General features: G+C 43.2%; 1 protein-coding gene across 1 annotated transcript in view; it reads left to right on the forward strand.

Annotated features, from left to right (window-relative positions):
• LOC138472144 (uncharacterized) overlaps window positions 1–25,065 on the forward strand; it is a 502,005-nt gene that overhangs the window by 459,548 nt on the left and 17,392 nt on the right. The window contains exons 7-8 of the mRNA XM_069610159.1: window positions 8,707–8,793; window positions 9,756–9,903. Of these exons, the coding sequence (XP_069466260.1) occupies window positions 8,707–8,793; window positions 9,756–9,903 (235 nt within the window). The remainder of the gene's footprint in view (window positions 1–8,706; window positions 8,794–9,755; window positions 9,904–25,065) is intronic.

Consider the following 25,065-nt stretch of genomic DNA (forward strand, 5'->3'; position numbering starts at 1 on the left):
AAAGCAGGATGAAGTCATTCAAACCAGCTAAACGCCTGTACATATGCTTGAAACCGCAAGAAAGCTAAGAAAACAGTGCGGCTTGCTATGCTTGGTAGAAGATAGACAGCGGCAAGCGCCACCTATACATATCTACCTCAACGAAGCACACTATACAAGTGCGATTCCACTTTACACAAAAGCAGAATTAACTCAGGTTACTAGAGATCAAACAGGACAGAATTCGTATTACAGCTAAAACGAGAAGAGGTGGTTGAATCGAAACTCAGCAGAGGCAACTTGCACCAGGAAGAGCTAAGGTCAGACCAATAGAAGGAGCAAACAGTAGCTAAGCGGAATCGAAACTGAAGAAAAGAACAGCCTATCTCAGGAAGTCCGAGATAAGGAGGCCCAGGCAGGTGGCAAGCTGAACAAGAATTAAATTCACAAATTGACAGAAACTAGGCAGATTCACGGTGTGAGCAGCACATGACCATCTGAGCAAGAAGAGGCACAGGTTTACACCTACGCCTGGCTGTCACCCAGACAGAGATATCATAACGTTTTCTGACAAGAAGATACAGTTTCGAGGCAGATCACAGCCAACTAATTTACACATAGCCACTAAAGTAATGATGGATTGAGGGAAGGTAGGGTGAATCTTGGGGCACCCTGCACCTGGTTGACCATTCTGTGTGCTGCTAAGTAAAGTGGAGATATATGCATGGGGTTGAAGCCAGCCCAATCACAAGGGGCCAAATAATCCAGGGTCCTATAGAAAGTAGAACCAATGGGACGTCATACTCATAGTGACGTCTACTAGAGTAATGTTAGAAGGAAGGGATTAGACGCCCACCTGATGGTGTTTATCCAATCCCCTCACTCCGTTACCATATACAGATATAGTACCTATAGTAAAGTTACCTTTTCCCAACCAATAGAATTGCATGTTAACTTTTCGAGTGTTACACGTCAATGATGACGAATTTTGAGTATAAATGTTACTGATTGTATGAAGTTCTTGGGAGTCGAAGCGAGACGGACTATCGCATCACTGTGGATTTCCATGTCTCCCCGTTTTTTTTACTTGTCATTAAACGGACTCCCCTTTGCCAAACCATTGAGTTGTCCTTATTGATTGGTGTTGGTGTAATATACCTGCACCCCTATCCATCTCAAAGGTGCAGCTATCTTGTTTTAAAGTACTGTGGAGCAAACCCCGACTCTATAGGCCGGCCGAGGGTCTCCCCAGTACAACCTTAGCGGACCTGTATAAAGAGGGGGTTCACCTCTCTTTTGTAGAGTGTAAGGAGAAATTTCAAATAGGTGAAAAATAACGCTTTTGCTATACACAAATCAGAAACATTAGTACAGTAATAGAGAAGTCCGACGGGCTGGTAGTAGAACACCTGGAGAGATTGAACTCATTACAACAGAGGATGGGGTGGGAAAAAGTGTCTCTAGGCTTTATAAACTCTTGGATAATGCTTCCCCGGAAGACAGGATGCCGTATATGGAATGTTGGGAAAGAGATCTAAACATCGTAATTTCAGGAGGAAGATGGGGCCAAAAATGGGGAAAGGGCAGAGAAAGCCTCCAAATGTTCGCCTATTATGGAAGCAGCATACAAAATATGCTTTAGATTGTATCTCACTCCCCAGTGGATAAGTAGCATAACTAAAGCTTCATCCCCCCTATGCTGGAGAGAATGTGGGGATATTGGTAACCTGGGACATATGTGGTGATCTTGTCCACGGTCGCAAATATATTGGAAGGAAATATTGGGATATATTCAACAGATCACAGGCATACAATTCCCCTTAGAGCCTATGGTAGTGATATCGGGGGCAGTTTCAGATGGGTTATATGCAGCAAGAGGCGGGCAAGCTGATCTAATCACACATCTTTTGAATGCTGCTAGGTTAACGCTGGCTCAGTTTTGGAAAACTAAACAAGGTCTGATTCTTGCACATTTGTAGGTGAAAATATTGGGAGTGCTGGTGTTGTAAAAGATACTAGTAGTGATTACTGGAAGTTGACAAAAATATTTAGCGGTCTGGCTCCCGTTACATGATTTTGTACGAGAAAGGGAACCACACTTTTATAGTCCAATGTCATCGAACAATTTTTCTATATTATAAAGTTCAATATTGATGTATGGATTTGTGTTATTAAAAGGTAGGGCGGAATCTTGTTTATGGCGTGAATAAGTAAGGAAAGGGTATTGTGTCTTTTGAGATCTCATACATGTTGCTAAGGTTATGTGTTATGATGTGAACAGAAATGGTGTATTATGATAGGAATTTTGGTATGTTCCGAATGATGGGTCTGCTTACCAGAGTAAGTTGGATGAATACACAAATGCAAAATAAAGAGTGTTGTTTGCAAGTGCGATGTTATGGAATGATGCTCCTATGCAGGCATTTACAGAATCACATTAGCTCTCGAAGTAGATGCAATTAGGCCTATTCTCTGCAAGGCTGGAGGGAGCACGGCCTTTACTTTGCTATATAAGAGGCATTGAGTTGCTGAAGTCTTGATGCTTGGTTTCTGACCAGAGATATTCTTATAGTTTAAAAACAAGCTAAAAAAGGAATACGTGAATTTACCATTTGGTGCAGGCCAGGGTCTAGTTACATCTGTAGCAAATAGTTATGATAGCCTGGAGGCTATCCGCAAGCTGTCCGTTTTGATAATGTTGCTGCCTACCAGCTCCCGTGTATCTCAAATCCACTGCATGCTTACTAGCTCCTAGTAGTTGCAGATTTCAGGCTGCATTCCTCTGATTCTGGGGATCCAGGCTATTTAATGACGTTAGAAGAAGCACACTAGTGAAATAAGGTAATATTCCGCTGAGCAGCTGGGATTTGGCGAGGGGTCTAAAGTATGTTATCAGCCAGTGCTGAGAATGTTTTCATATTTGAGATCTTTGGTGCCATGGTATTAGTTTGGCTTTTTCACAGGTGCCTTTAGTGATTCGGGTGTGCCCATCTGGAATGTGTGAGGTAGGGTGTTTTGGGGAAGGTGGGGGCGCTGTGCCAATTTAAGGGTATGGATTTTTGTTGTTCGCTTGTTATCAACTTTTTCTACCACCTACATCTTGTATCAGGCGAAACCTTTCAGGAAACATCACAGGTCATGGCAGATTGTTTGTGAAAGGAAACCCTGGTTTGTTTAGCTCCAGGGTGTGTTCTGAGCTAGCAAGCCAAGAATAACTTCCCCAAAAAAACACTCTTACTCATCGAGCAGCACAAAGAATAGTTACTTGCCGGAAACACTGGTTCTGCTCGATATTTTGGCCAGTGTATGTTTGGAACAATAATACAAGCTCACAGCAATTTTCGTTAATCCAAGGGTTTGCTCATCCTGTACAAACATGCCTTGTGTAATCTGGCACGGAGGAGTTGAACCAAGTAAAGAAAGTATTTGCTACGTTCAGATACTTGGAGGTTGGGGTTTACCTAGGGCGGTTATTTCACAGCAATATATTTATTAAAGGGTTTGGGGAAGTGTAAGGCACCGCCTTTCCACCATCTCAGAGTGCTGCAGGGAGGGGATAACAATAAGGCAGAAACCAGAAAAACAGATCGGTTCTAAAGACCCTACACCAAGAGGAAGACTATGGATTTCACCCCCACTGTGGCGGCATGGAGCGAAAATGGCTGGTAACCGCCTGCCAATCTGAGCCTCAGCGAGGGCCCCCCCGACCCCCACAGTGGAGGTAAAAGCCATTCGCACCGTGGGGTTTAACCGTTTTGAAAATTGATTTTTTGTCCCTCGGGAGATTGGCGTTGCTTGCACAGCCGATCTCCTGAGTGAAAAAAAGCCAACCATATGACGGCACTAGGTGCCCCGAACCCGGGCACAAAGCTCCGGTCCAGCCAGTAAGTGGGAAGAGAGGGAGGGATGGGGTAGGGAAGGGGAATTGTTTGTTTTGGGGGAGGTTGGGGAGTGGGGAGGCAATAGGAGAGGCACCCTGTTGGCTCCCTACATTCAAAAACAAAGAAAATGGCACCACCCGGTAAGGGCCTCGGGTTGCTGGAAGCAGTGGGCAGAGAATGTCTATTCTTGCCCACTGTTCCAGCCAGTTGATTGACTCAGTGCCCTTCCCCGGGTGTGAATGCTTTTTCCTACCTTTGTTAAGCTCACAGTTGGCAGTAAATGTAATTCTTCAGTTTGCCACATCACTTCCCGCTGAAGTCTGCAGTTCGATGTTCATGACACAGAACTGTTAGCTGTTCAGTCAATAAACATGGGTTATTCACAGTATACATGCTTGTGATTACATATATAATTTGCTTCCTGATTGATGCTTCATATGAAAAAGGTTATCTAGTCAAATGGAGAAAGAAATCCAGTCCTTTTTACCCAATCCAGCCCCACCAACAATTCTAGATTTCCTTGTTTCTGGTTGGGGTTTGAAATACAGTGCCTCCTCCTTCTCTAGATTGCCGCTAAGAAATAAGTAACAAAATGCTTACATTTTTAAGAAATCACAAATATACTTCTATAGTTTTGGGAATATAGCATTGTAATATATTATTCATGATTGAGCTGCATAAACTCGTTCTTGAAGCTTAGTGGAGATCAATTAGACACATTTCCCAGATTTGAGGGATTTAAAATGGAATCATTTTGGATACAAAACAGTAGCAGGATAGTTTCTCATTTCATCTCAGACAAGCAAAACCAAAAGAAAGTTAATCTCTTTTTAAGTTTCAATAGTCTCGTAGATCTAGCAATCCTTTGGAGTTCTACAATTGTCAAAGATGCTGTCCACACCCTCAACGTAATCACAGGAGCATCATGAACATGACCCTCCCATCTTGGTTGGCACAAGATCCCTACTTATACAACACAGGCCACATCGAGGCAACCAATGGGGGAAAGAGGATTAATAAGAGGTTGTAGATCGGCACAGAGATTTGGGAAAACTGGAAAGAGGTTTAGGATAAACAAGTTGGATAGGTAGGTGGTGTTTCTTGGCAAAGAACACACACCTGGTATACCCTCTTTATGCACATTCTACTATCCACACATAAAGACATGACCAACAGGACCACAGATATATACGTGTTACTTCACATGTTGTGGGACCAACATAGTAGAGATGTATCACTTTAGTTCTAGAGGCACTTATCTGATGCCTCTAGACCTGTTTGTGAGCCCAGAGGCTGTAGTTAGCTTACCCAATGGGCTTCCAGACTTCCAAAACGCTGCAATATTGCACCCGGAGCCCGCTCACAGTTGTTCAACTTCTGCACTACCTTTCCAGGGATGCATATGGTAAGACATTTTGCCCAGAAATAGGTGGGGCTCCTGCTGAAATCTTACCGCTTAAAACCGTTCTCAGCTTGGGAAGCCCTGTATGTGGCAGCGTGTGTGTTATGCTCGCTGTCCGCAGTAAACAGAAACTGCATGTGCAACCAAAATGCAGTCTCAATCAAAAGCACAGGCTTCAAGGCGGGGCTCCCTTTTGTACTTGTTCCTAAAAAAAGATTTTGGCACCCAGCCTTCTGGGAATTGTAGTGCATAGGTGCGTATACCATTTCAATGGGTTCTTGCCACAGGCCAGTGTTTGTAACCACACAGTCTTTGCTTTATAAACTTACCAGTTTTCCACACCATTGAAATGTGTGCCTGGACCTTTCCAGATGTATTCACTCAGTTTCGATTTGGTTGGATGTTCTCTGAACTTCTGTCAAATGGTCCACATCTTTCTCTTTCTTCTCTTTCCCTCTCTCCATTTAATGTTGTGCCATGGGTCTCAAGTAGTCAACATCCCGATCCAGGTGACCTCTAAAAGAAAACTGGGGGTCACAAGACTTAGGGCAAAAAGCCTCCTTCTCATTTCTTGCAAGTTGGCTGGGTTGGAGGGATGGTCCTCTATCTTTAGGGTAGTCATAATGCCTCCCAACTCCCCCTTCTAGTTGGGCTCCTCACACACATGCAACAATCTTGTTCCTCGGACACGCTTCTGTTCACCTTCATCTTCCACTATTCTACAGTTTCTCACTCTAAGCTCCGGTGACCTTCTTGTCCATTCACCACACGTTCATTCCTCCTGCATCCCTCACAGTGGTCAGCCAGGGGCTTTGTTTCAGCCATCCTAGACCTGACTTTCTCTCTCTCAGCTCCACCAAAGGCTTTGGCTTGTCAACATCTCCACTTGCTGACCTTCTGCTCCTTCTCCTTCTGAGAAGTAATCTCCTTCTGCTCTCTTCCCACCTCCTCCTTATTTTTCTTCTCTTCCTCCTGATGTTTTTCTTGCTCACCCCCCGCCCCCCACCTCTTCCTCTCTGATACCCCACCTCCTTCTGATACCTCTCCACCTCCTTCTGATACCTCTCCACCTCCTCCAGGTATTTGTTCTCCTCTTGCTTCTGATCATGCTTCATGTCCTCCTGATGCTTCCCCGTAGTCCTCCTTCTGATACACCTCTACCTCCACCTATTGTTTCCCACCTCCTACTTTCTGTATTCAAGACGCCCGTCTTCCAGACTCCACCACAACAGCCTCCTCCTTGTATTTAATCTTTCCTCTTCACTGCTTCTTCTTTACACCGTCGCTCTCTTCCGACTTCATTGCTCTTATGCCAGCTTCCCAACAGGACCCTGTTCCTTCATACTCTGACCTATCCTCTTGGATCTGGCTCATGTTTCCCAGGTAATTGTTTCGGAAATGTGATTCGTTTGTTAGACTACGCAGGCAGTCCATTGACCACCTAGCAGGTCCCTCCCTTTCCTTTCATTGCTCTGCGGACTGAATCGGTATCTGTGGCAGGTGTCATGGTAATCTTAGTGTTGCATTCAACCTGTCCAATCAGCAGAGCTGCACAGTCCCGGTGCTTGGCCATACGTTTTCTTGCACGTGGGGCTCACAAACACCAGTCTAGTAAGCACCATCTTGCATTGTTCCTCCCTGTGAGGCACACCGCTCCTTTTTATGATGACTCTCTGATGCCCAACGTTTTGTCTACATATCTCTGGGACCCGTAAGAGGACAGAGCTCATTGATGGTGTCAAGTGGCATGTCCTTGCCATGTGACTAGGGTAGATTGAGTTAGACCAAAAGATAAAATAAAACTCAAATGGCGGCTTTAGAGCCTCACAAACGCCCGTGCGGTGCATCATTTAGCGGGTGGCAGTACCTGGCCCTTACCCTAAGAGACAGACAGAGAACTTTGTCACAATACATGTTTCTTGCTTACGTTATTCATTTCAAGGAAGGTAATGTATGTAGACAATGGCGGGTCATTTAAATACTTATGCTCTGTTCTTAAGCAGCAGCTTACTCCCTGGAAGGACATATTGCAAGAATGGCTGTTTTTTCTCAGTTCGAACATTAATGTACCAGTAAAACTAGATATACTAAACAGCCTGGAATGTACAAACATGTAGGGTAATGTTCTAAAATATTACTTCAGACAGCAGTACTATGCCTAAGTATGGTCTTACCTACCATCAACATTCGGTTGTATTTTCTAATAGAAGCAGTGCATTTAGATCGAACCTTCCATCTCCAGGTCAGTAACTTAAGCTGTGTCTAAGTTTGAAGAAATATGTGCACATCGTGAAATCATTCATGAACACCAAAAACATGTGTACACAAATGCAAACCTAAAATAATCCTTTGTCGTAGGTGTTAATTTAATTAAGTGGTTTGCTCATTATGAGTGATTTGTGTATTCAAAGCATTGCTTGGTCTCCAATTTGCAATGAGTGTCAACAATTGTTTTGGCTCGGGAATATTTTTTTCACAGGACTGTCTTAAGACAGTTGTTAAAACCCTGGATTTCCAATGTTAATGTGGTAGAGTTCACCCGCAAGGGAGATTCAATACCCTGAGCAGTAGATTGCTTGGGATATATGAAAATGTAATGCAGCATGCTAAAATATCAATTCTCATGGTCACACTATGGGCAAACACAACTACAACCACAATTGATTAACTTTTATTTAAGCGTCATGAGGTACAGCTTCTTACAAAGGAAAAATAACTTTGTCAATGTTTAGGTTCCAAGAAATATGATCACATTGCATCACTGGATTGGCTTCCCATAAAATACCATTCCAGGTTCAAGAAAATATGCACTTTGTATAATATCTTCTGGAGTACAGGCTTAGGATATCTCAGAAAACTGTCTTCCGCCTGCACCCAAAGAAACCTTACATCCAACTAAACATTCACCATCACCCAGACAATGTTTAAATGGGGCCAAACATGGAGGCAAAGGCCTCCTAGTATGTACAATGTGCCCAATTCTCGAAAGCACTCGACCCAGTACAACCTTTTAAACCTTCTGGAAAAAGGTAAAAGCCTGAAAACAATTATTTGTAGACAGGTCTTTCGATAATAGCCCCAGAGCGAGATCCTGTCCTCCCACAGGGTCGGAGCCCCTAAAACCCTTAGTGCGGTGACCCAGGCTTCAGCATAAGAAGCTGGAATATGCCACCTTTAACCACTAATGGCTCACGTCAATCAAAGTGCCACCCAAGCTGATTCGAAACCAGGCAAAAAGAACTATGTTGAAATCTTCTCTAGCTGGGCTTAATAGATTGTTGAAGTTCCAGTCAAGTGTCATGATAGAGCTATAAAAAAAGTGAATATAATGTAAAGCGTTCTTTACATTTGTAGTGTGTTTTACTTCCCTCTTTATGGATAACCTACGTATATGTGGGACTTCAAAAAATCATTCTAAACATTGTCTTTGCATTGTTCCCACAGATCTTAAAGGAATTGAAGCCCCTGGTATGGATTTTTGTGCTTCAGAATTTGCCAGAGGTTGCATATCTTGTATATCTGTTATATACGGTAAGTGAATGAGGGATCACACTTATCTAAGGCTAAGCTAGCTGGATCAAGGCATTTTATTGGACATTACACCATAATTCCACAAAAGTTGGGTTTGCATACTTATGCAGTAGGAATTGTGGTCACAGATATTTTCAGAGTATTCAGCACTTTGTATTTAATATAAATCTCATTGTATAACCAATTCGACACATAACATTATCCCTTTTTAGACTTCTTTACATTACCTGGCTGAATTAGAGATTTGTACAGTCTGGGCATGCAAATGAATACAGCTTTAGCTCATAAGCATTACTGTAACCATGATGTGTTGCAGTTAAAAGTTAAATGGGTTTATTGGAAATTCTAATATTTACAATGTGCCTTTGAGCTCTCTATTAATGCTACCAATCTAACCTCGGGGACCACCTTCCACACCTCTACTATATAATCTGCTTACGTTTGTATCTGGGGCCTAATCCTGCTGAGGGCACGATTGATGCATTAACCCTGGGCTAGAGCAGGAGCGGACCAAGGGGTTAGGGTTTATTATTTAAGATTAAACCTTTTTAAAAGAGAATTTTAACATGTCAAACACAAAATATAGCTTGGGAGAGGCAGTTTAATATTTTGATATCTCATGGAGTCTTTCAACAGGTATTACCCAAATTGGTCGTTTACAATTGTTCGAATGAACAATTGACCGAATTTAAAGGGTCACAATTGACCTTTTCACAATTGACCGAATATATATACATATATCGGTTTGGTAATATATATATATAGGTTTTGGGGGGTTTGGCATTGGGTTGTGGGGGGTTTCCCCCCACATATATGGTACAATTGACCTTCACAATTCGGTCAATTGTGAAAAGGTCAATTGTCATTCGAGCAGTTGTAAAACGATCAATTCGTATACCACCTTTCAACAAGCACCAAACAGTTGCATGTGATCGCTGCTGAGTATCTTTTCTTTTCATTAGGTGATAAGCCACTGGGGCCACGATGAAACTCATATCTTGGAAGCAGCTGCTGTCACTGGTTCCTGCATCTCGGTCGCCATTAAGTCTGTGCTTTTTTGGTCGTTGTTTCATGTCTACCACAGCTTTGGCCAGGGCTTGCGAGAGAGAAGTAAGTACCTTGGTTTAGCCGGCATTTGGTTTCCATTTCTCTTTCAGAGGCACGAATGCTTATTCCGATATGATTTTTGCCTGGAGGGTCAAAATGAACTGCTATAGACTGCAATTACTCTAAATCGGCACTAGGTAAGCAGCCTTATTCATGGACTGATGGGATAAAGTTGTACCTACTTCTAGTTTAAATCATGTTTGTTTGTTTATTTATTTATAGTGCGCTCCAAACCCGGAGGCATCTGGGTGCATTACAAGGATATGCATTTTCTTTGTTACACACAAGGCAATGTGCTGTGAACAAGCACAGGGATATTCAAAATATACATAGGTGCATGAGAGTACAGTTTACATTGTTTACACATTAGGCAATATACAGTTGGGCACTCACATGGGTGCATGAGAATATAGTTTTCATTATTTACACACTATTTTGATTTATTTATTACATTTGTTATACACCCAGACCCTGAGGTATCACGGCGTAGTTACAGACAATGGCAAATACAATCTTAGCATATTAGGCAAAAATTCTAGCGGTTATATACTATAGCATGTGGGTTAAGTTCTAACTTCTTGTCAGTATTGATTGAAAAGCCAGGTTTTTAGCGACTTTTTAAATGTTGGGTATGAAGCTTCCCTCTTGATATTAGTGGGAAGGGTATTCCAGTGCCTAGGGGCGAGTACTTTGAAACTGCTGCTGCCTGCTTTTTCTCTTTTGTATCGTGGGATGTCAAGGTTGTCACTATTGTTAGATCTGAGGAGTCAGGTTTGATGTTTCTTCTTGACTTGTTAAGGAGATATTTTGGTGCTTTGTTGGTGATACATTTATGTGTGATGCTGTGGGTTTTGAACAATATTCTCGCTTGAATGGGGAGCCAGTGATTGGATCTCCTGATATTCGAGATGTGGTTCTTTTTTAATTTTTTTTTATGCCTAGTGCAGCTCGAAGGGCTTTGTTCTGCATAAGTTGGTGTTAGATGTGCCTAGGTAGAGGATGTTACAATAGTCAAGCTTCGAGAGTATGAGTGCTCTAGCTAATATTACACAGTTTTTGGCAGAGACTAATTTGCAGCTGAGTGAGATGAGTTTGGCTGTGTAAGAAGTGGAAGAGGCGAGTGAGTTGATTTGTTTGGTCATGGTTGGGGTATAATACAGTTGGCCGGTCAATACCGTAAAATACAGTTAATTATTTACAGGCACTTTAAGTTGCACAAAATTACCATACATAGTTCAGGTTTAGGAGGGCCGACAGGTCTAGTAAGGTGCGTCATTGGTAATGAGCCGGCTTTTTGTCTTTCCTAAATTTATAGGAGGACTGGTCTGATCTTAAGGTGGTGGGTAGGGAGTTCTAGAGTTGAGCAGCCATAAATGGGAAGCTGCTGCCACCTGCTTTTTTGAGTTTAAACTTGGGCACTGTTAGGCACCCAGAGTTAGAAGACAGAGAAAGTCGGGCATGGCTATTTTTGGTGAATTTTTCAGTGAGGTATTGAGGGGCTGAATTATTGAGACATTTGTAAGTCAAGGAGGCTGTTTTGAGTTATATTCTCTCCTTGATGGAGAGCCAGTTGATGTCACGCCTAGCTGCAGAGGTATAACTACATATTATCCCCACCAAAAGTATCGCCATATATATGGTCGTCAGGAACGGCCATAGGCGATTATTTTTTGGGGGGATCATTTTTGGGACTAGGGGTGTCCCCCACTCCTTTAAAAACAATGCAGGAGTTGCGGGGGTGTCCCCCGCAGGTTCCATGCCTTAATATTGCAGCAGAAATATGGCAATATTTTTGTATGGCAATATTTTTGCAGGGATATTAACACATGGAACCACTGCAGAGATATGCTGTCTTCAAGATATGCCTAGGGCAGTTCTGAGTGCATTATTCTGCAAGATCTGGAGTTTCTTAATTATATGTTTGCTGGCACCTAAGTATAGTGCATTGCAGTAATGGGTTTTTGATAGTATCGGGGCTCTGGCCAGAGTGGTGCAACATTTTGTAGAAACAAAGGGTTTGCAGGAGTGGATGAGCTTGCAGGTGTAAGCTGTTGCCGAATCTGTAGCACTGACCTGTTTGCACATATTCAGGGAGGAGTCTAGGTAGAAACCCAATGTTTTTACCTCTTTAGCCACCTTGATATCGTTTCCATCAATGTTAAAGGATCGGTATTGATCGCTCAGTTATTTTAAGTTGATGGAGGTGGCTAGGAGGAGTAGTTCGGTCTTCTCATCATTCAGGCACAGGACATGTGTGGCCATCTAGGCCTGAATGATGAGGTAGATTCTGTTTATAAGAGCTACGTCTTTGTCATAATCGCCTGTCAGAGGTTTGAGGATCTGGGTGTCATGTGCATAGTTCGTGTAGGTGACACCCAGATGCTCCAGATCGTCAAATAATGGTTTAGTAAACACATTGTACATAGTAGGCGATAGACATGATCCTTGTGGGACTCTAAAGGAATTAGGGATGGGGTCGGCTGCTGCAGACGCCGAAAAGACTCTCATGGATCTTTATTTAAGAAGGATTAAATCCATGCTGTTGCTTCTGTTGATAAATGAGCCGCTGTGGAGAGGTGTTTACACAAAACCTTGTGACCAACCAGATCAAAAGCGGCTGACAGATCCAGAGGGCTGATTTTCCTGCGTCCATCTGGATCTTTAGGTCAATCAGGGCTGTTTCTGTGCCGTGTTGGGGCCTAAAGCCAGATTTACGGAGTCCAAGTAGCTTGTTGTTCTCCAGGTAAGTTTGTATATGATTATAAGCTGCTTTGTCGATGATCTTTAGTAAAAAAGGGACTGTCGTAATGGGTCTGAAGTTTGTCAGTATGCTAGGGTCTGGTGACGTTTTTTTAGGAGTGGGAGTAACCATGAGTTCTTCAGGTCAGTAGGGACGGTACATGTGCGGAAGGAGGCGTTAATTAGCAAAGTGATAAAGGGAGCCAGTACACTCGCAGCTTCCTTTATGACGGTTGCTGGGCAGGAGTCACCTTGACAATTGGAAGGTTTGAGAGAGGATATGATATTTTGCACTTCAAGGGGAGACACTGAAGTGAATTTGAACCTTTCATACGGTTTAGGGAGAATGCTCTGTTTCCTGGTATTTACCTGAGGAGGCAGGATGAGTTTTTTGGCACCTATTTTATTTTGAAGCAGAGTGATTTTATTGGCTAGGGCATCTTGAATTTTGGTGCACCAATTATTGTCCTTGCTACAGTTGTCTGTATGGGGGGGTGGGAGATTTTAGTTCTCTTAGAATGGTAAATAGTTATCTGGTACTGGAACTAGCTTTATCAATCCTATCATCATAGGTGTCATGTTTTGCTAAGAGAATTTCCTTTTTGTAGTTAGCTCAGATTTTTAGAAGGCTATCTTTGTTGGCTCTGGAGGGATTATTTTTCCAGGTGGTTTCACATTTCCTTTTCTCATTTCTTATGTCTTTGTTTGGGAGTGAACCAGGTAATCATGTGTGCTATGGGTTTACCGTTGTGCATTTTTAGAGGTGCAATGTAATCTAAGGCTGTTGTGATAGTTTTGTTGTAGAGATCCAATAGTTGTGCTGGATCGTAGGAAGCTGGTAAAGGTTTAAGCAGGGGTTGGAGAAAAGGCTTAAGTTTGTCCGCTGTGATATTTTTCTTATCCCTGGTCGGAATAGGAGGAGCAATGGGGTTCTCTTTAGTGGGAATTGAGCAATCTTGCAGGTTAAATGTCAGTAAGAAGTGGTCTGTCCATGATTGTGATTTGATAGAGGTTATGTTAGTAGCGCAGTTAAGGTCCGATACCCAGTCAAGGATTCTTCCTTTTTCATGTGTGGGTAAGAGGGCTCTCTGAGTGAAGCCTAGTTCAGCTAAGGAGTTTGCCAAGGTCGATGCGGATTGATATGTGGGGTCATTAAGAGCAAGGTTGAAGTCACCTAGTATGAGGATTTGCGAAGTAGGCTTTGTGTTAGTGGAGAGCAAGGTATTAATTTTTTCTTCGAAGGAGCATGTGGGTCCCGGGGGGTCTATAGATTAGATGCATCGTTATAGTGCGTGAGTTAGTGAGGGGAAGTTTCACTGACAATAGTTCAAATGCCTTATTAGGCTCATGTGGGATGGTTCCAAGTCCCAGTGAGGCTTTGGCGATAAAGGCAATACCGCCACCTCTAAACGCTTCTCTATCAGATCTGAGGACCGTATAGTTGTCCAGGGTCGCAATAACGGGGGACGGGCCTGCTGCTGCATGTAACCAGGTCTCTGTGATTCCTAGAAAATCCCGTTTTTTTTCTATGATCAAGTCAGCAATGTCAGCTGCATGGGCTACCAGGGATCTGGCATTAATCAGTGCCCCATAGATAGCCGTCAGGCTTTTTCTATGGACGGGTATGTCAGGTGTGGTCGATGTCGATCTAGTTCTCTTGGAAGCTTTATGGGTTTTAGCTGGGACTTTTTGTAGGCATTGTGGGGGGCTGTTTATAGGTAAGGTGGCAAGAGGTAGTTTGTACGATTTACTCAGTCTAGTGCCAAGCCTGTTGTTTCTTACTGTAGTCGGGCATGGGCGATTCGGGTTAGGGGAGGTGGGAAGGGCTTCTAGAGAGATATCTAGATTACTGGGCATAGTATCTTCTAGGAACGCCAATGTCCAGATATAGTCAGAAGTATTCCTTACTAGTGGTCGTGTCTTCAACTGCACAAGAAGTAGTTCTATGTATATGCTTATGACTGACATGGGTTTGGTTGTTTTTTCCAAAGTTCTTGTTGGTTTAATTCCATATTCCAATTCTAGAATGTATTGGCTTATATTTTATACAGTGCTCAAATGTCTGTTGTTTTGATATTAACCAGGCGGCAGGCCGACACGACCAATAATGACTGGCTGCCGAAGTGAAGGTCTGAACATGGCAAGGCATTTTGGGTGCCCTTACCAGAAGGGTCAGCTCACCCGCCTTGCTTATATCACCATAAGCACCAAAAATCAAACTACATGGGTGCCAATGTGGTATTTAGGAACGTTTTTCTACGATGTGCACTCCGTTGCATAAAAAAGAACTGTACCAGCTGTAGATGGCTGCTATGGGAGATGTTAAAGAAGGTCTGTAGCCCCTTGACTGGGGCTGTGTTCTAAAAGAGGGTTGGAATGTGAGGGCAGAGCCTGTCATTGAAGTAGGTGAGGTCAGGGAATTGTTTTACTTGTATGGCCTGGCGGACATGGGTGGTGACAAAGTAGAGATTGCCAGACTGTGGTGCTGATTAAAGCAGTGGTGAGAGAATGACCTTGTACAATTGAGTACAGCCTGCATTACTCTGCTCTTGATAGGTCACTCATCAATCCAGCTAATAGAAAAAAACACCTTTCTCTATGATATTGAGGAGTAAGGTTTTCCCCACAGTGTTCAAAAACAGACAAAATCAAAAGCAGCAACTACTTCAGTAGGCTCACATCTTTTTAATACAAAATATCCTAGATATATCATGTTTATCAGAGCGTATATGCTATCTGCACCTTCTGCTTAAAGCCCTCGAATTAGGAGCAATAAGTAAGTGGCAGGTGTTGCCAATTTTGTGAAAATAAACTAGCAGTGTCTTAACTTTAAGAAACAACATTTTTTAACTTCCTAAAACATAGTAAAGCATGCAAATCATAGGCACTGCTACTGTTTTCACTGTTATCTTTTCTCATCATCAACTTTATCATAAATTTGGAGGTGATGCTGAGCATCTATCATCAGCAACTTTCAACTGCTGCCTTGTCGCATCATTGTTGCTATTCTCAAACAAGGCCGCATAAGTGGGTTCAGATACAGAATCTGCATTTTTTGTGTGAATCATAATCTAAACCCTCATGTTGCTGCCAGACTGTCAGGAGTCTGGCCGACGGGCACCGGGCAAAGGCTATAACTCACAGTATGCACTGTAGATTAGAGGAGACAAACAAGGTAATTCTAGCATATAACATAACTAGGGCACATACCAAGCTGATGAGTTCTAACAGGTATTCACAGGAACTACAGGGGCAGGAGCTGGCTGTAAGCAGAGACACAGAGAAAGCAAAGACAAGCAAATATACTGGGCAACACAGATTCATCAGAATAAAGTGTGTACTGGAATATAATAAGGGGTCTCCAGGGCTTAGGGAACGCCCTTGGGATCAGAACCAGAAGATTGCTCTTAACAACTGTCATACAGCAGCGTCATGAGTTAGGCATGCCAAAGCGACTGTTGTACTCCGTGTAAGAGTGAAACTAGAGACCATATCTCTGCTGCCCTTAAACGAGTAAGCATTGGGTGTCCTCCACTCTGTCGTGTAAATTCAAAGTTTGCTTGTAGCTCTTCCAGCTGCTGAACGTTGGCCCTGTCGATCATGTTGCCAGGTGAGGCCGCTGCTTTGTAGGGCTTGATGTCAGAGAGGTGGTTCCAGACCCGTTTTCCCTCGAGCTTGACAGCACGGTCTGCCACCTTTTCTACAATGTGAGGACCTGTGAATTGTGGTGCATTCCAGCGCCTAAAGAAATTCCTTAACAGTACAATGTCCCCTACATTCACTTGTTTCTAAATCTGGAGTGTGGTGCTTTGTCGCAGTTGCTCTCTCTGCTGTCTTCTGGGCACCCCGGTGTCGTCATATCTGGTGAGCGATAAGAGGCACTAGCAGTCAAGGAAGTAATGTATTCATGCATTTCCTGCCCTAACACATCTGCCCTATTCTCACAATCTTTGTGTCCTTGTGGAAGGAGCCAGTGGGAGATGCATGCGCAATGCTTTCGCCACCTCATGGGGTGTTAAATGGTGCTCTGACCCAGGCTTATTGTGCAATGCAAACAAGGCAAGAGGAAAGCAGTGCAGCCAATTTTGGAGACCCTTCAGGCGTTCACACACCCCATTTGCATGTGGGTGGTACGCAAACTTGTGTTGAATGCCTAGCAACGTTGTGATGTGTTGGAACATTTCATTGGCGAAGTGAGGGCCATTGTGAGACCGCAGGATCTCACACACGCCCCATCTAGGGAATGCTTCCCTGACCAAAAATGTGGCCGCCCTGAGGACGTCAGCATGTGAACAGGGACTGGCCTCTATCCAACTGGAAAAATGGGGACACAACCACTATCATGTAGCCGTACCCTTGGCACACTTGGATCATGTCAACATATTCGACATGTAAATGCTGGAATGGATCTACTGGTCGAGGTATAGCTCCTCCCACAACTCTCAAGATATGCCCTGCTGTAAACTGCTTGCACGTCAATTACTGACAAATTCACCAACGTGTTCCGCCAAATTGGGGCAGAACCAAGTTTCTCCAATGCGGTCAGCAATTACTTCTTTCCCTGTGTGTGTTTGATAGTGCAATTGTGCTAGTGCAGTGTTCAGTAATGCTAGTGGCATGACCACTTTCCCTGTGTTATTCTGCCACCATAGGGCATCTGTCAGAGACATTGTACATCCACTTTTTGTCCACAACTACTCCTCATCCCTGGGTGCAGCTACCTGCTTCTGGCAATACATTGTACCCTTCCTTTAATACCACGTTCCTGGCGCACTCTCAGGTATTGGATGCTCTCTTCATTTTTAGTAACTACCCAAAATATGCTGTACATTTTGCTTCAATGTCTGTTGCTTTGTCCCCCTTCGAAATAGGATCTTCCCCTATAGTGTGTGCTTGCCACTTAACTATGGCTATCTGTGCTGGATAGTCCATTACTTCAATCAGTTTGCCCAACAAAAGTGCATGCTGTACTGGTGAACTATCTGCCCTTCAGAATCCTCTCCTGATCCATCGTGACAATCCTGAGTGTACTGTTGATGTCACATAAGCTGAGTCAGAGAATACTGTCACTTCCTTGTCTCTGCTGTGTTCCAATGCTAATATTAGGGCCACTATGTACAACACGTTTCCCCCCTCAGGTGCCTCCTCATCTTCCTTGCGGGTGTCACTGAATGCCTGTATGTTTTCTGCGCAATTATGTACATAGTCACCCTCTTGTACAACATCTGCTAGAAAAATTGCGGGGTTGACAAGTCTGCACCTCACTATTTTCAGTGAAGCATTTGATAATATCACTTCATACCCTGATGCTCTTTGTGTCGTCAAGGTGTTCTTTGGCTTTTGAAGGATCGCAAAACGGGTGTGCTCCAGGTAAAGAGTGGTGGTGAACCCCATGGTGATTGCTGCTGGCTTCTCTACTGCAAATGCGGCAGCTTCCAAAGCTTGTTCGCACTGATAATGTCCTCTCATTACTGGGTCAAGCTTCCCACTGTAGTAGGCTATTGGCTTGTGTCCCATGCTTGTCTTTTGTGTCAGTACTGGCTTCATCACTACAGCGTCCATGTGTGAGAACAGGGATAATTCCTGTGCCGTGCTGGACTGCCCTAGGGCAGGATCAAGACTGATATGTTTTAGATATTTCTCCTCTGTGAAAGATAGTGAGCTAAAGACACTGGGTAAATCTCTCGTAACCGGGACTAATGCCTGACAGAGGGACTCCCAGGACCCCCCCTTGTTGTTTGCATATTTAAGTAACTTTGGGTCTCACCCTAAGTTACTTGGGGAATCCAGACATGTGGACCCCTTGCTCACTATTCTTAGAGAGGCACATCTACACCCTACTGATGAGGTCCAACGAGATCAAAACACGTGCCTGGGGTTGCTGTTGGTACTATTGTTCAGAGGAGAATTGCTTAGCATTTCGGTGCTGGACTGCCCTAGGGTAGGACTAAGACAGATGTTTTAGATATTTCTCCTCTGTGAAATATAGTGAGCTAAAGACTCTCTGGGTAAGTCTCTCGTAACAATGTCAGGCAGAGGGACTCCCAGGACTCCCCTTGTTTTTTGCATGTTGGAATGCCAACAACATACTTGTAGCAGGACGTTTACTGCAAACGTGTTGAACTCATGTTCAAACTTGTTTGCCTGTTCAGACATATCCAGAAGCAAGCCCCTACAATGTGGTTCAACGATAGATGGAAAGCAATATAAATAAGATAGATCAATTTGAAATTTCACAATTGACTCTAGATACCATACAACAACCCATAAACGTTTGTGCGTATTAGTCCCCTGTGAACTCAGATATAATTTCCAACAATGTTATCAAATTACCAATTTGAACGTACCACAAGGTCTACAGACTGCAGCAGAAATGTATACATAAATCTTTATAAACATGTTTTAAAAGTGATACAATACCTGCCCAAGTTATACTCTACAGCAAAATAGTTATGAGTTCTTACTTACCCTAGAATTGTATTCCACACTTCTGAAAAGTTCCTTGGTTATAAACTATCTATTCAGTGGACAGAAATAGTGTAATAGTTTAAATAGCAATAGGTTATACTGACCTTGAATAGCTGCTGCTCTTCTAAAATTGTAACACTGGATTTTGCTTTCCCTGAATTGCTAAGTGCACTTCGAAAATAGTTTACTGTGTTCGTACGCATCCTTGAGTAGCTTAAGGCTCCTCTAGAAAGTACACAGGTTAACTTATTCCCTCTGAACTGGGTTCTACAAAGTAGCATTGGTGTGTAACTGTATCTATTCATAATAGAAGTAAGTTACACAATTTTGCAAGTTATACTTGTAACAGTGTTGGTCTAGTTAAGTGTGTCCATAACTGAATAACACTGGATATTGGGACCAATAGGGCCTACTGCCCTTTAATTACTTATTGTAATCTGAAAGTATACCTAACCTGGTTTTTTCCCTACGAATAGCTTGATGCCATTCTGAAGGTGCTACAGGTTTTACTCACCTTGACTGCTTATCGTAATCTAAATAAGGTTATACTTTGGTTTGTATACCATAAATAGGAATAGGATATGGGAATCACTGACCTTGCCCCCTCGTAGCAAACGGAACAGAAACTATATGGATCAAACCTTTCAAATCCACTCCAATGGAATCCACCTGTGGAGTACCACAAGGATCCTCTTTTTCCCCATTGCTCTTCAAAATATACCTGATGCCACTAATCGAGCTCATTAAAAAACACGGCCTCACATGCTACAACTACGCTGATGACACACAGATCGTCTACGAAATACAAGATACACAAGAAAGAAGCACAACTGTGGAAGTATGCCTACAAGAACTCTACAGCTGGATGAACATTAACAGCCTCAAACTCAACCCGGACAAAACGAAAATAATGATCATATCCAAAAGCGGGGAAAACAATCACTAGATCCCATGGCCGATGAAAATGGGAAGAGCACCGACTCCATCAACGTTAGTAAAGAACCTGGGCGTCCTGATGGACAATGTAAGAGGATTCAATTCAACACTACAGCTAAGTCAACGCCTAGTCTAGAATACTGAATGAAAACCCTTATTGATATACCTTTATGTCCAGTTCATGCGTTCTGGATGACTACCCCTATATAACACCCCTCTCTTGGAATCCTCCTGACCCCACTGAGCCAAGAAGTAGTTCTGTTTTGCAAGTTAAAAGGTTTATTTGATAATTTAAACAATAGATATATATATCACACTTTATAATAAATTAATAATTGAATAGCACACTTAATCTGATATGATAAAGATTAACAACGGAGAATCTGGCACCAACACGCTTCTCTATAATCAATAAGGAGTTGACATGAAATGGATAAGGTAGCACACAGGTGAATAGGAACAAAAGAAGAAGGTGGTACAGAATGCTTTATGTAAGCTCAGGTGGATGCAATATTCAATGAATGCAGTACAGAAAATACTCAATATGATTTCAACCAAACAATGTAATCACTTTTCTCTGGCTATTCACTCCCCCCCTCTTTATGCAATGCAAGGAAATGGGAGGAAAGCACACAGTTCTCAGAAATGCAATCAATGTAATTCAGTTCAATCCCCCCCAAGCACGCTTAAAGAAAACAGATAGGAGTTTTGAAAACACAGGCCCAAATGCTTTTATATGTGCTAGCAATGGATGAGAAATATGCTGGAAATGCTTTTAATTCCCTTTCAGAGGTTCAGGGTGAGTGGTATCTAGTTAATATTAGTCCAGGCTCACTCTTGCAATGATTCAGGAATGATTAGCAGGTTAAACGAATTTCTGGCAAATGGAAGGCAAGCAGCAGCAGCTTTTTACACGTGAAGAAATTTGCAAATCGCGACAAAATTCGCGAATGCGTGTTCCGCGATTGCGGTAAAACTATAAGGGGTAGGAAAACGGTTACAGAGTTATGACCGATTTAGTAGAGGTCGTTTTTCAGATTTGAAATTTTAAAGTTCAAAAAGACAAGTGCAGCTTGCAACTAGCAAATCACAGGTGACAGCTTTACAAATGACAGGAGACAGTTAGGAGACAGTTCTACTTAGATTAAACTAGATTGAATTATATTATTTTAACTAGGAGATTGGTTCTGCACAGTTTTTCTGGGTACTCACAATATCTTTAGAAATATGCCTTGCCACGGATCTGGTCAGGTTTTGGACTGGACTCCGGTTCAGCTCTCTGCACTTCACAGTGATCTGGGTCAGCTCTCTCTGGTTCTGCTAACAGGTCAGCTCTACTCTGCTGGTCTGGTCTGGGTCTCTAGTTCTGGATAGATTGAAGTCTCTAGGTTGGCTCTCTGGAGGTTTGATGGAGGTAAATATGGATTTTTCCGGCAGAGCTTCCAGCGGCAGATGGAAATGAAGGTCCCTATCTGTCCTGTCTCTCTGTTTTTATGTGTTTTTATGTGGGTGTGTTCTAGCATCACTGACCCTACCTCTCTCTCAGCTTCTAATTGGTCAAACTTCCATTTCTCACTTGATTGGGGAAGGAACTGTGAGTCAGAGTGATGTCATCCATTTATGATCTCTTGAAAAACCTCCCCTGTCATCTGTGCACCCAAATCTATATATGATCAAAATCCATATTTCACAGTTACACAGTTGTTTGAAATTACATATACATGGTGTGGCTGAATTTAGCCATGTCTCTGTCCAAATCTGCTGTTTCTAAGAGCTTGCATTCAGAAATGGCACATAATTGACTTTTTAACTGATTTTTCAATTTCTGACATTGACCCAACTTTACATACATGTGCGCAGGGAGTATGGACATTAACTGATGAAGTTTCATATTTTTAACATGCATACATTTAGAGTAATATCCCCTTTTCCGCTAACACCCCCCTGAACATACCACCGGTTCTAAAAACCTCTTAAACTGTGGGCAGAAAAATCACAAGAATTATGGTATCATTTATAAAATTTTCACATGTCCGCACCATGAGTTATTCATCTTTTTCTAAACAATATTCTGGCTACAAAGGGGTGTGGTTTCCCAGGTCACATGGTGGAAATACTGGTTTATCCAGTTCTGCCAAGCCAGCTTGCTCTCACAGGCAGTGCCCCTCCCAGCTTCTGCCAAGAGGAAGCTACATTTTACGACCGCTGTAATAAAACCTTTGCCTGAGTCAAGACAGGCTTTGTTCAGAGCTCCTGTAGAGCACAGGTAATTCAATTATCAGATAGATGGCATATCCTTAGTGTGGCCAGCAAAAGGCAGATAGGCCTGGGAACACAGTTGTGACTCAAGTTTCACTCCTGATGGGGGTAGCTGTCAAGCAAAATCAAGTTCCTTAAGCCAGACTTTCAGCTAACTGTCATGTTTTTTTTGTTGCTTTTTAAATTAACTTGCAATTTTACACATGCAGCTAGAATGCTGATTCTAAGTGCAAAACTATGACATTTCAACAGTTACAAAGGCATGTGACACCAAACATAGGTCACTCATTTAATCTAAACATTTTCGATTTTAGTGTCTTTAAATCCAATGCAACTTAAACTGCTGACTCCATAGCAGTTTTGTTATAAGCATTGTTTTGGGCTCTTCATTTCCCAGATTTTGTAAGCACACAAAACTCCATTCTGCCAAATGTCTGCTGGTGTTCAGTGAATATTTTGCACATGTTGCAATGTTTGAAAATAGGCATTTTGAGCCTGCCTTCAGAGAAACACAGGGTGGTTTTAAAACGCCGGCTTTTGGATAGTGGTGAGTACTGGTACTGCACCCATTTTTGGGATTTAAGAAATGAATTCCCCACAATTCTAGGTTGCATTTGGCAATCAGCATTGCCATTCCCAATGGTTTCAGACTACTGTGCGGGTAGTCCAATGGTGGTTTTAAAGCGCTTTGAAGCTAACCGGCGCTACTGTTCCTCATGGCAACCCGGCCTTTCATTCTCGCACTGGTGGGTGGCAAGTGAGGCAACCATTTTGGTGTGCGCACAAACTGCGCAGCTTTCCTGGATTTCGGCGCACATGTGGGTTTTCCGCCATCTTGAACTTTCTAAGCCCACAGCACCAAATGTTGTGGCATGATAGCTTAAACGTGGGTCAGGACACCCAACAAGCCCCCCCACGCGACTGCACTTTGAATTTGAGTCGATGGGGAGTCGCGTGCCCAAGGGTTTTGACCCACGCACCGGTCTGTCCGTATAATCTTCTTCCTCTTCTGTAGATTTCACAGTTCAGCATCTTCTTCTCCATCCGGTACTGATCGATCGGTTCTCCTCGCCAGTCCTGATGGGAGTATTGGGTGGTCCACTGGGCTCATTGGATCTTCGTTCCCGGTCTCCGGATCGTCCTCCTTGGCCAGTCTCAAGGTCTTCTTTCTCCTAGGACGACAAGGAAGAGCGGCAATACCTACTCATAGACGTTTTTCCACCACTGTTGAGATGGTGGGACAGCATATGCATTTCATCATGACGAAACATTACATTCTTATTTTGATAAAAAACAGTATAACTAAGAGACAGTTTCATGCAAATCACAATATTTTAGAGACTAGATGTGGTATGTTTTATGATTGGAACAGAATTAGTCTGAGACAGTACGCGCTAGGATTCCAGAGGATTCCTCCAGTTGTTGCAGAGTGTGCCTGGGATGGCAACATTTCAACTGGTTTATGTGGACCCACTTGTCTTCCCCCGCTGCCAAAGGACCTTTGGGGATGTGGATTTTGTAGGCCACAGGGGAGATTTTGTCTATGATCTCCAAGGGTCCTTTCCATGTAGGCAAAAATGTGCGCTGCTTGGCCTGGTTCCTTTGGAAGTTGTATAGAAAGACCCGGTCTCCCACCTGATATTCCTTCCTGGAAGTTTTCAGGTCATAGTGGGTCTTCATGCCATCAGCTGATCTTTCTAGATTCCGCTGAGCATAAGCAAAAGCATGTTGAAGGTGTTTCCTTAAATTCTCCACATACTCATGAGTAGTGGAGGCATTTATCAGTGTCTGCTCTTGGGTCCTGTAGAGCAAATGCTGAGGAAGCACCATCTTGCGCCCAGTCATCAACTCAAATGGTGACATTTTGGTTGCAGATGAAGGGGTAGATCTGATGGCCATTAGGACCAGAGGTAATCGGATATCCCAACTTGGCCCAGAATCTGCCACAAACTTCTTTAATAGGCTCACAATTGTCCGGTTATATCTGTCTACTGCCCCAGAAGAAGCTGGTCTATAAGCAATATGCAGCTTTCTCTTGACCCCCAGTATCTCCCACATCTTTGTCATTACTTCACTGGTGAAGTGGCTACCTCTGTCTGACTCAATCCTTTGAGGTAGACCAAAACGGGAAAAGATGTGGTTAATCATCAAGGCAGCTGCCGTTTCTGCCTTGCAGTTTGGGGCTGGGAGACATTCCACCCACTTGGTAAACAAGCATGTCACAGTCAACATGTACTTATTCCCCCTAGCCGAGCGAATCACAGGGCCTACAAAGTCGATTTGTAAATCTGACCATGGCAGTGTCATCCCCCTCTTTTGGAGAGGCGCACGGTGCGTGAGGGATGATGGCTGAAACTGTGCACACACAAGACACCCCTTCAAGTATTGGTCGAGGTCCTGCCCCATGTGTGGCCAGTATGCAACCTCTCTTAAGATTTCCAATGTTGTGTGAAACCCCCTATGACCGGCAGTGGCCGCATCATGGGCGTGACTTAACATCAGGCTTCGGAATGAGGTAGGAACCACCCACTGATCGTGGCCAGCTTTGGATTTCCTTACCAACAAACCGTCTTGGATCCGGAACATTTTTGGACATTTCATCAACACTCTTAGGTCCTCTTTCCCAATGTAATCGGTATCCGTCAGGGGAAAGTTCTCAGGGTCCTCAAGGTGCTGGTAAAATTTACCAATAATTGGATCCCCCTTCTGAGCGGTAATCAAATCAGCATCAGGGGTCTCCTTACTCCATTGTGCAATTGAAAG

The sequence above is a fragment of the Ambystoma mexicanum genome, chromosome 8 (genome assembly GCF_040938575.1).
Source record: "Ambystoma mexicanum isolate Mex_15411 chromosome 8, UKY_AmexF1_1, whole genome shotgun sequence".
Classification (NCBI taxonomy): Eukaryota; Metazoa; Chordata; class Amphibia; order Caudata; family Ambystomatidae; genus Ambystoma; species Ambystoma mexicanum.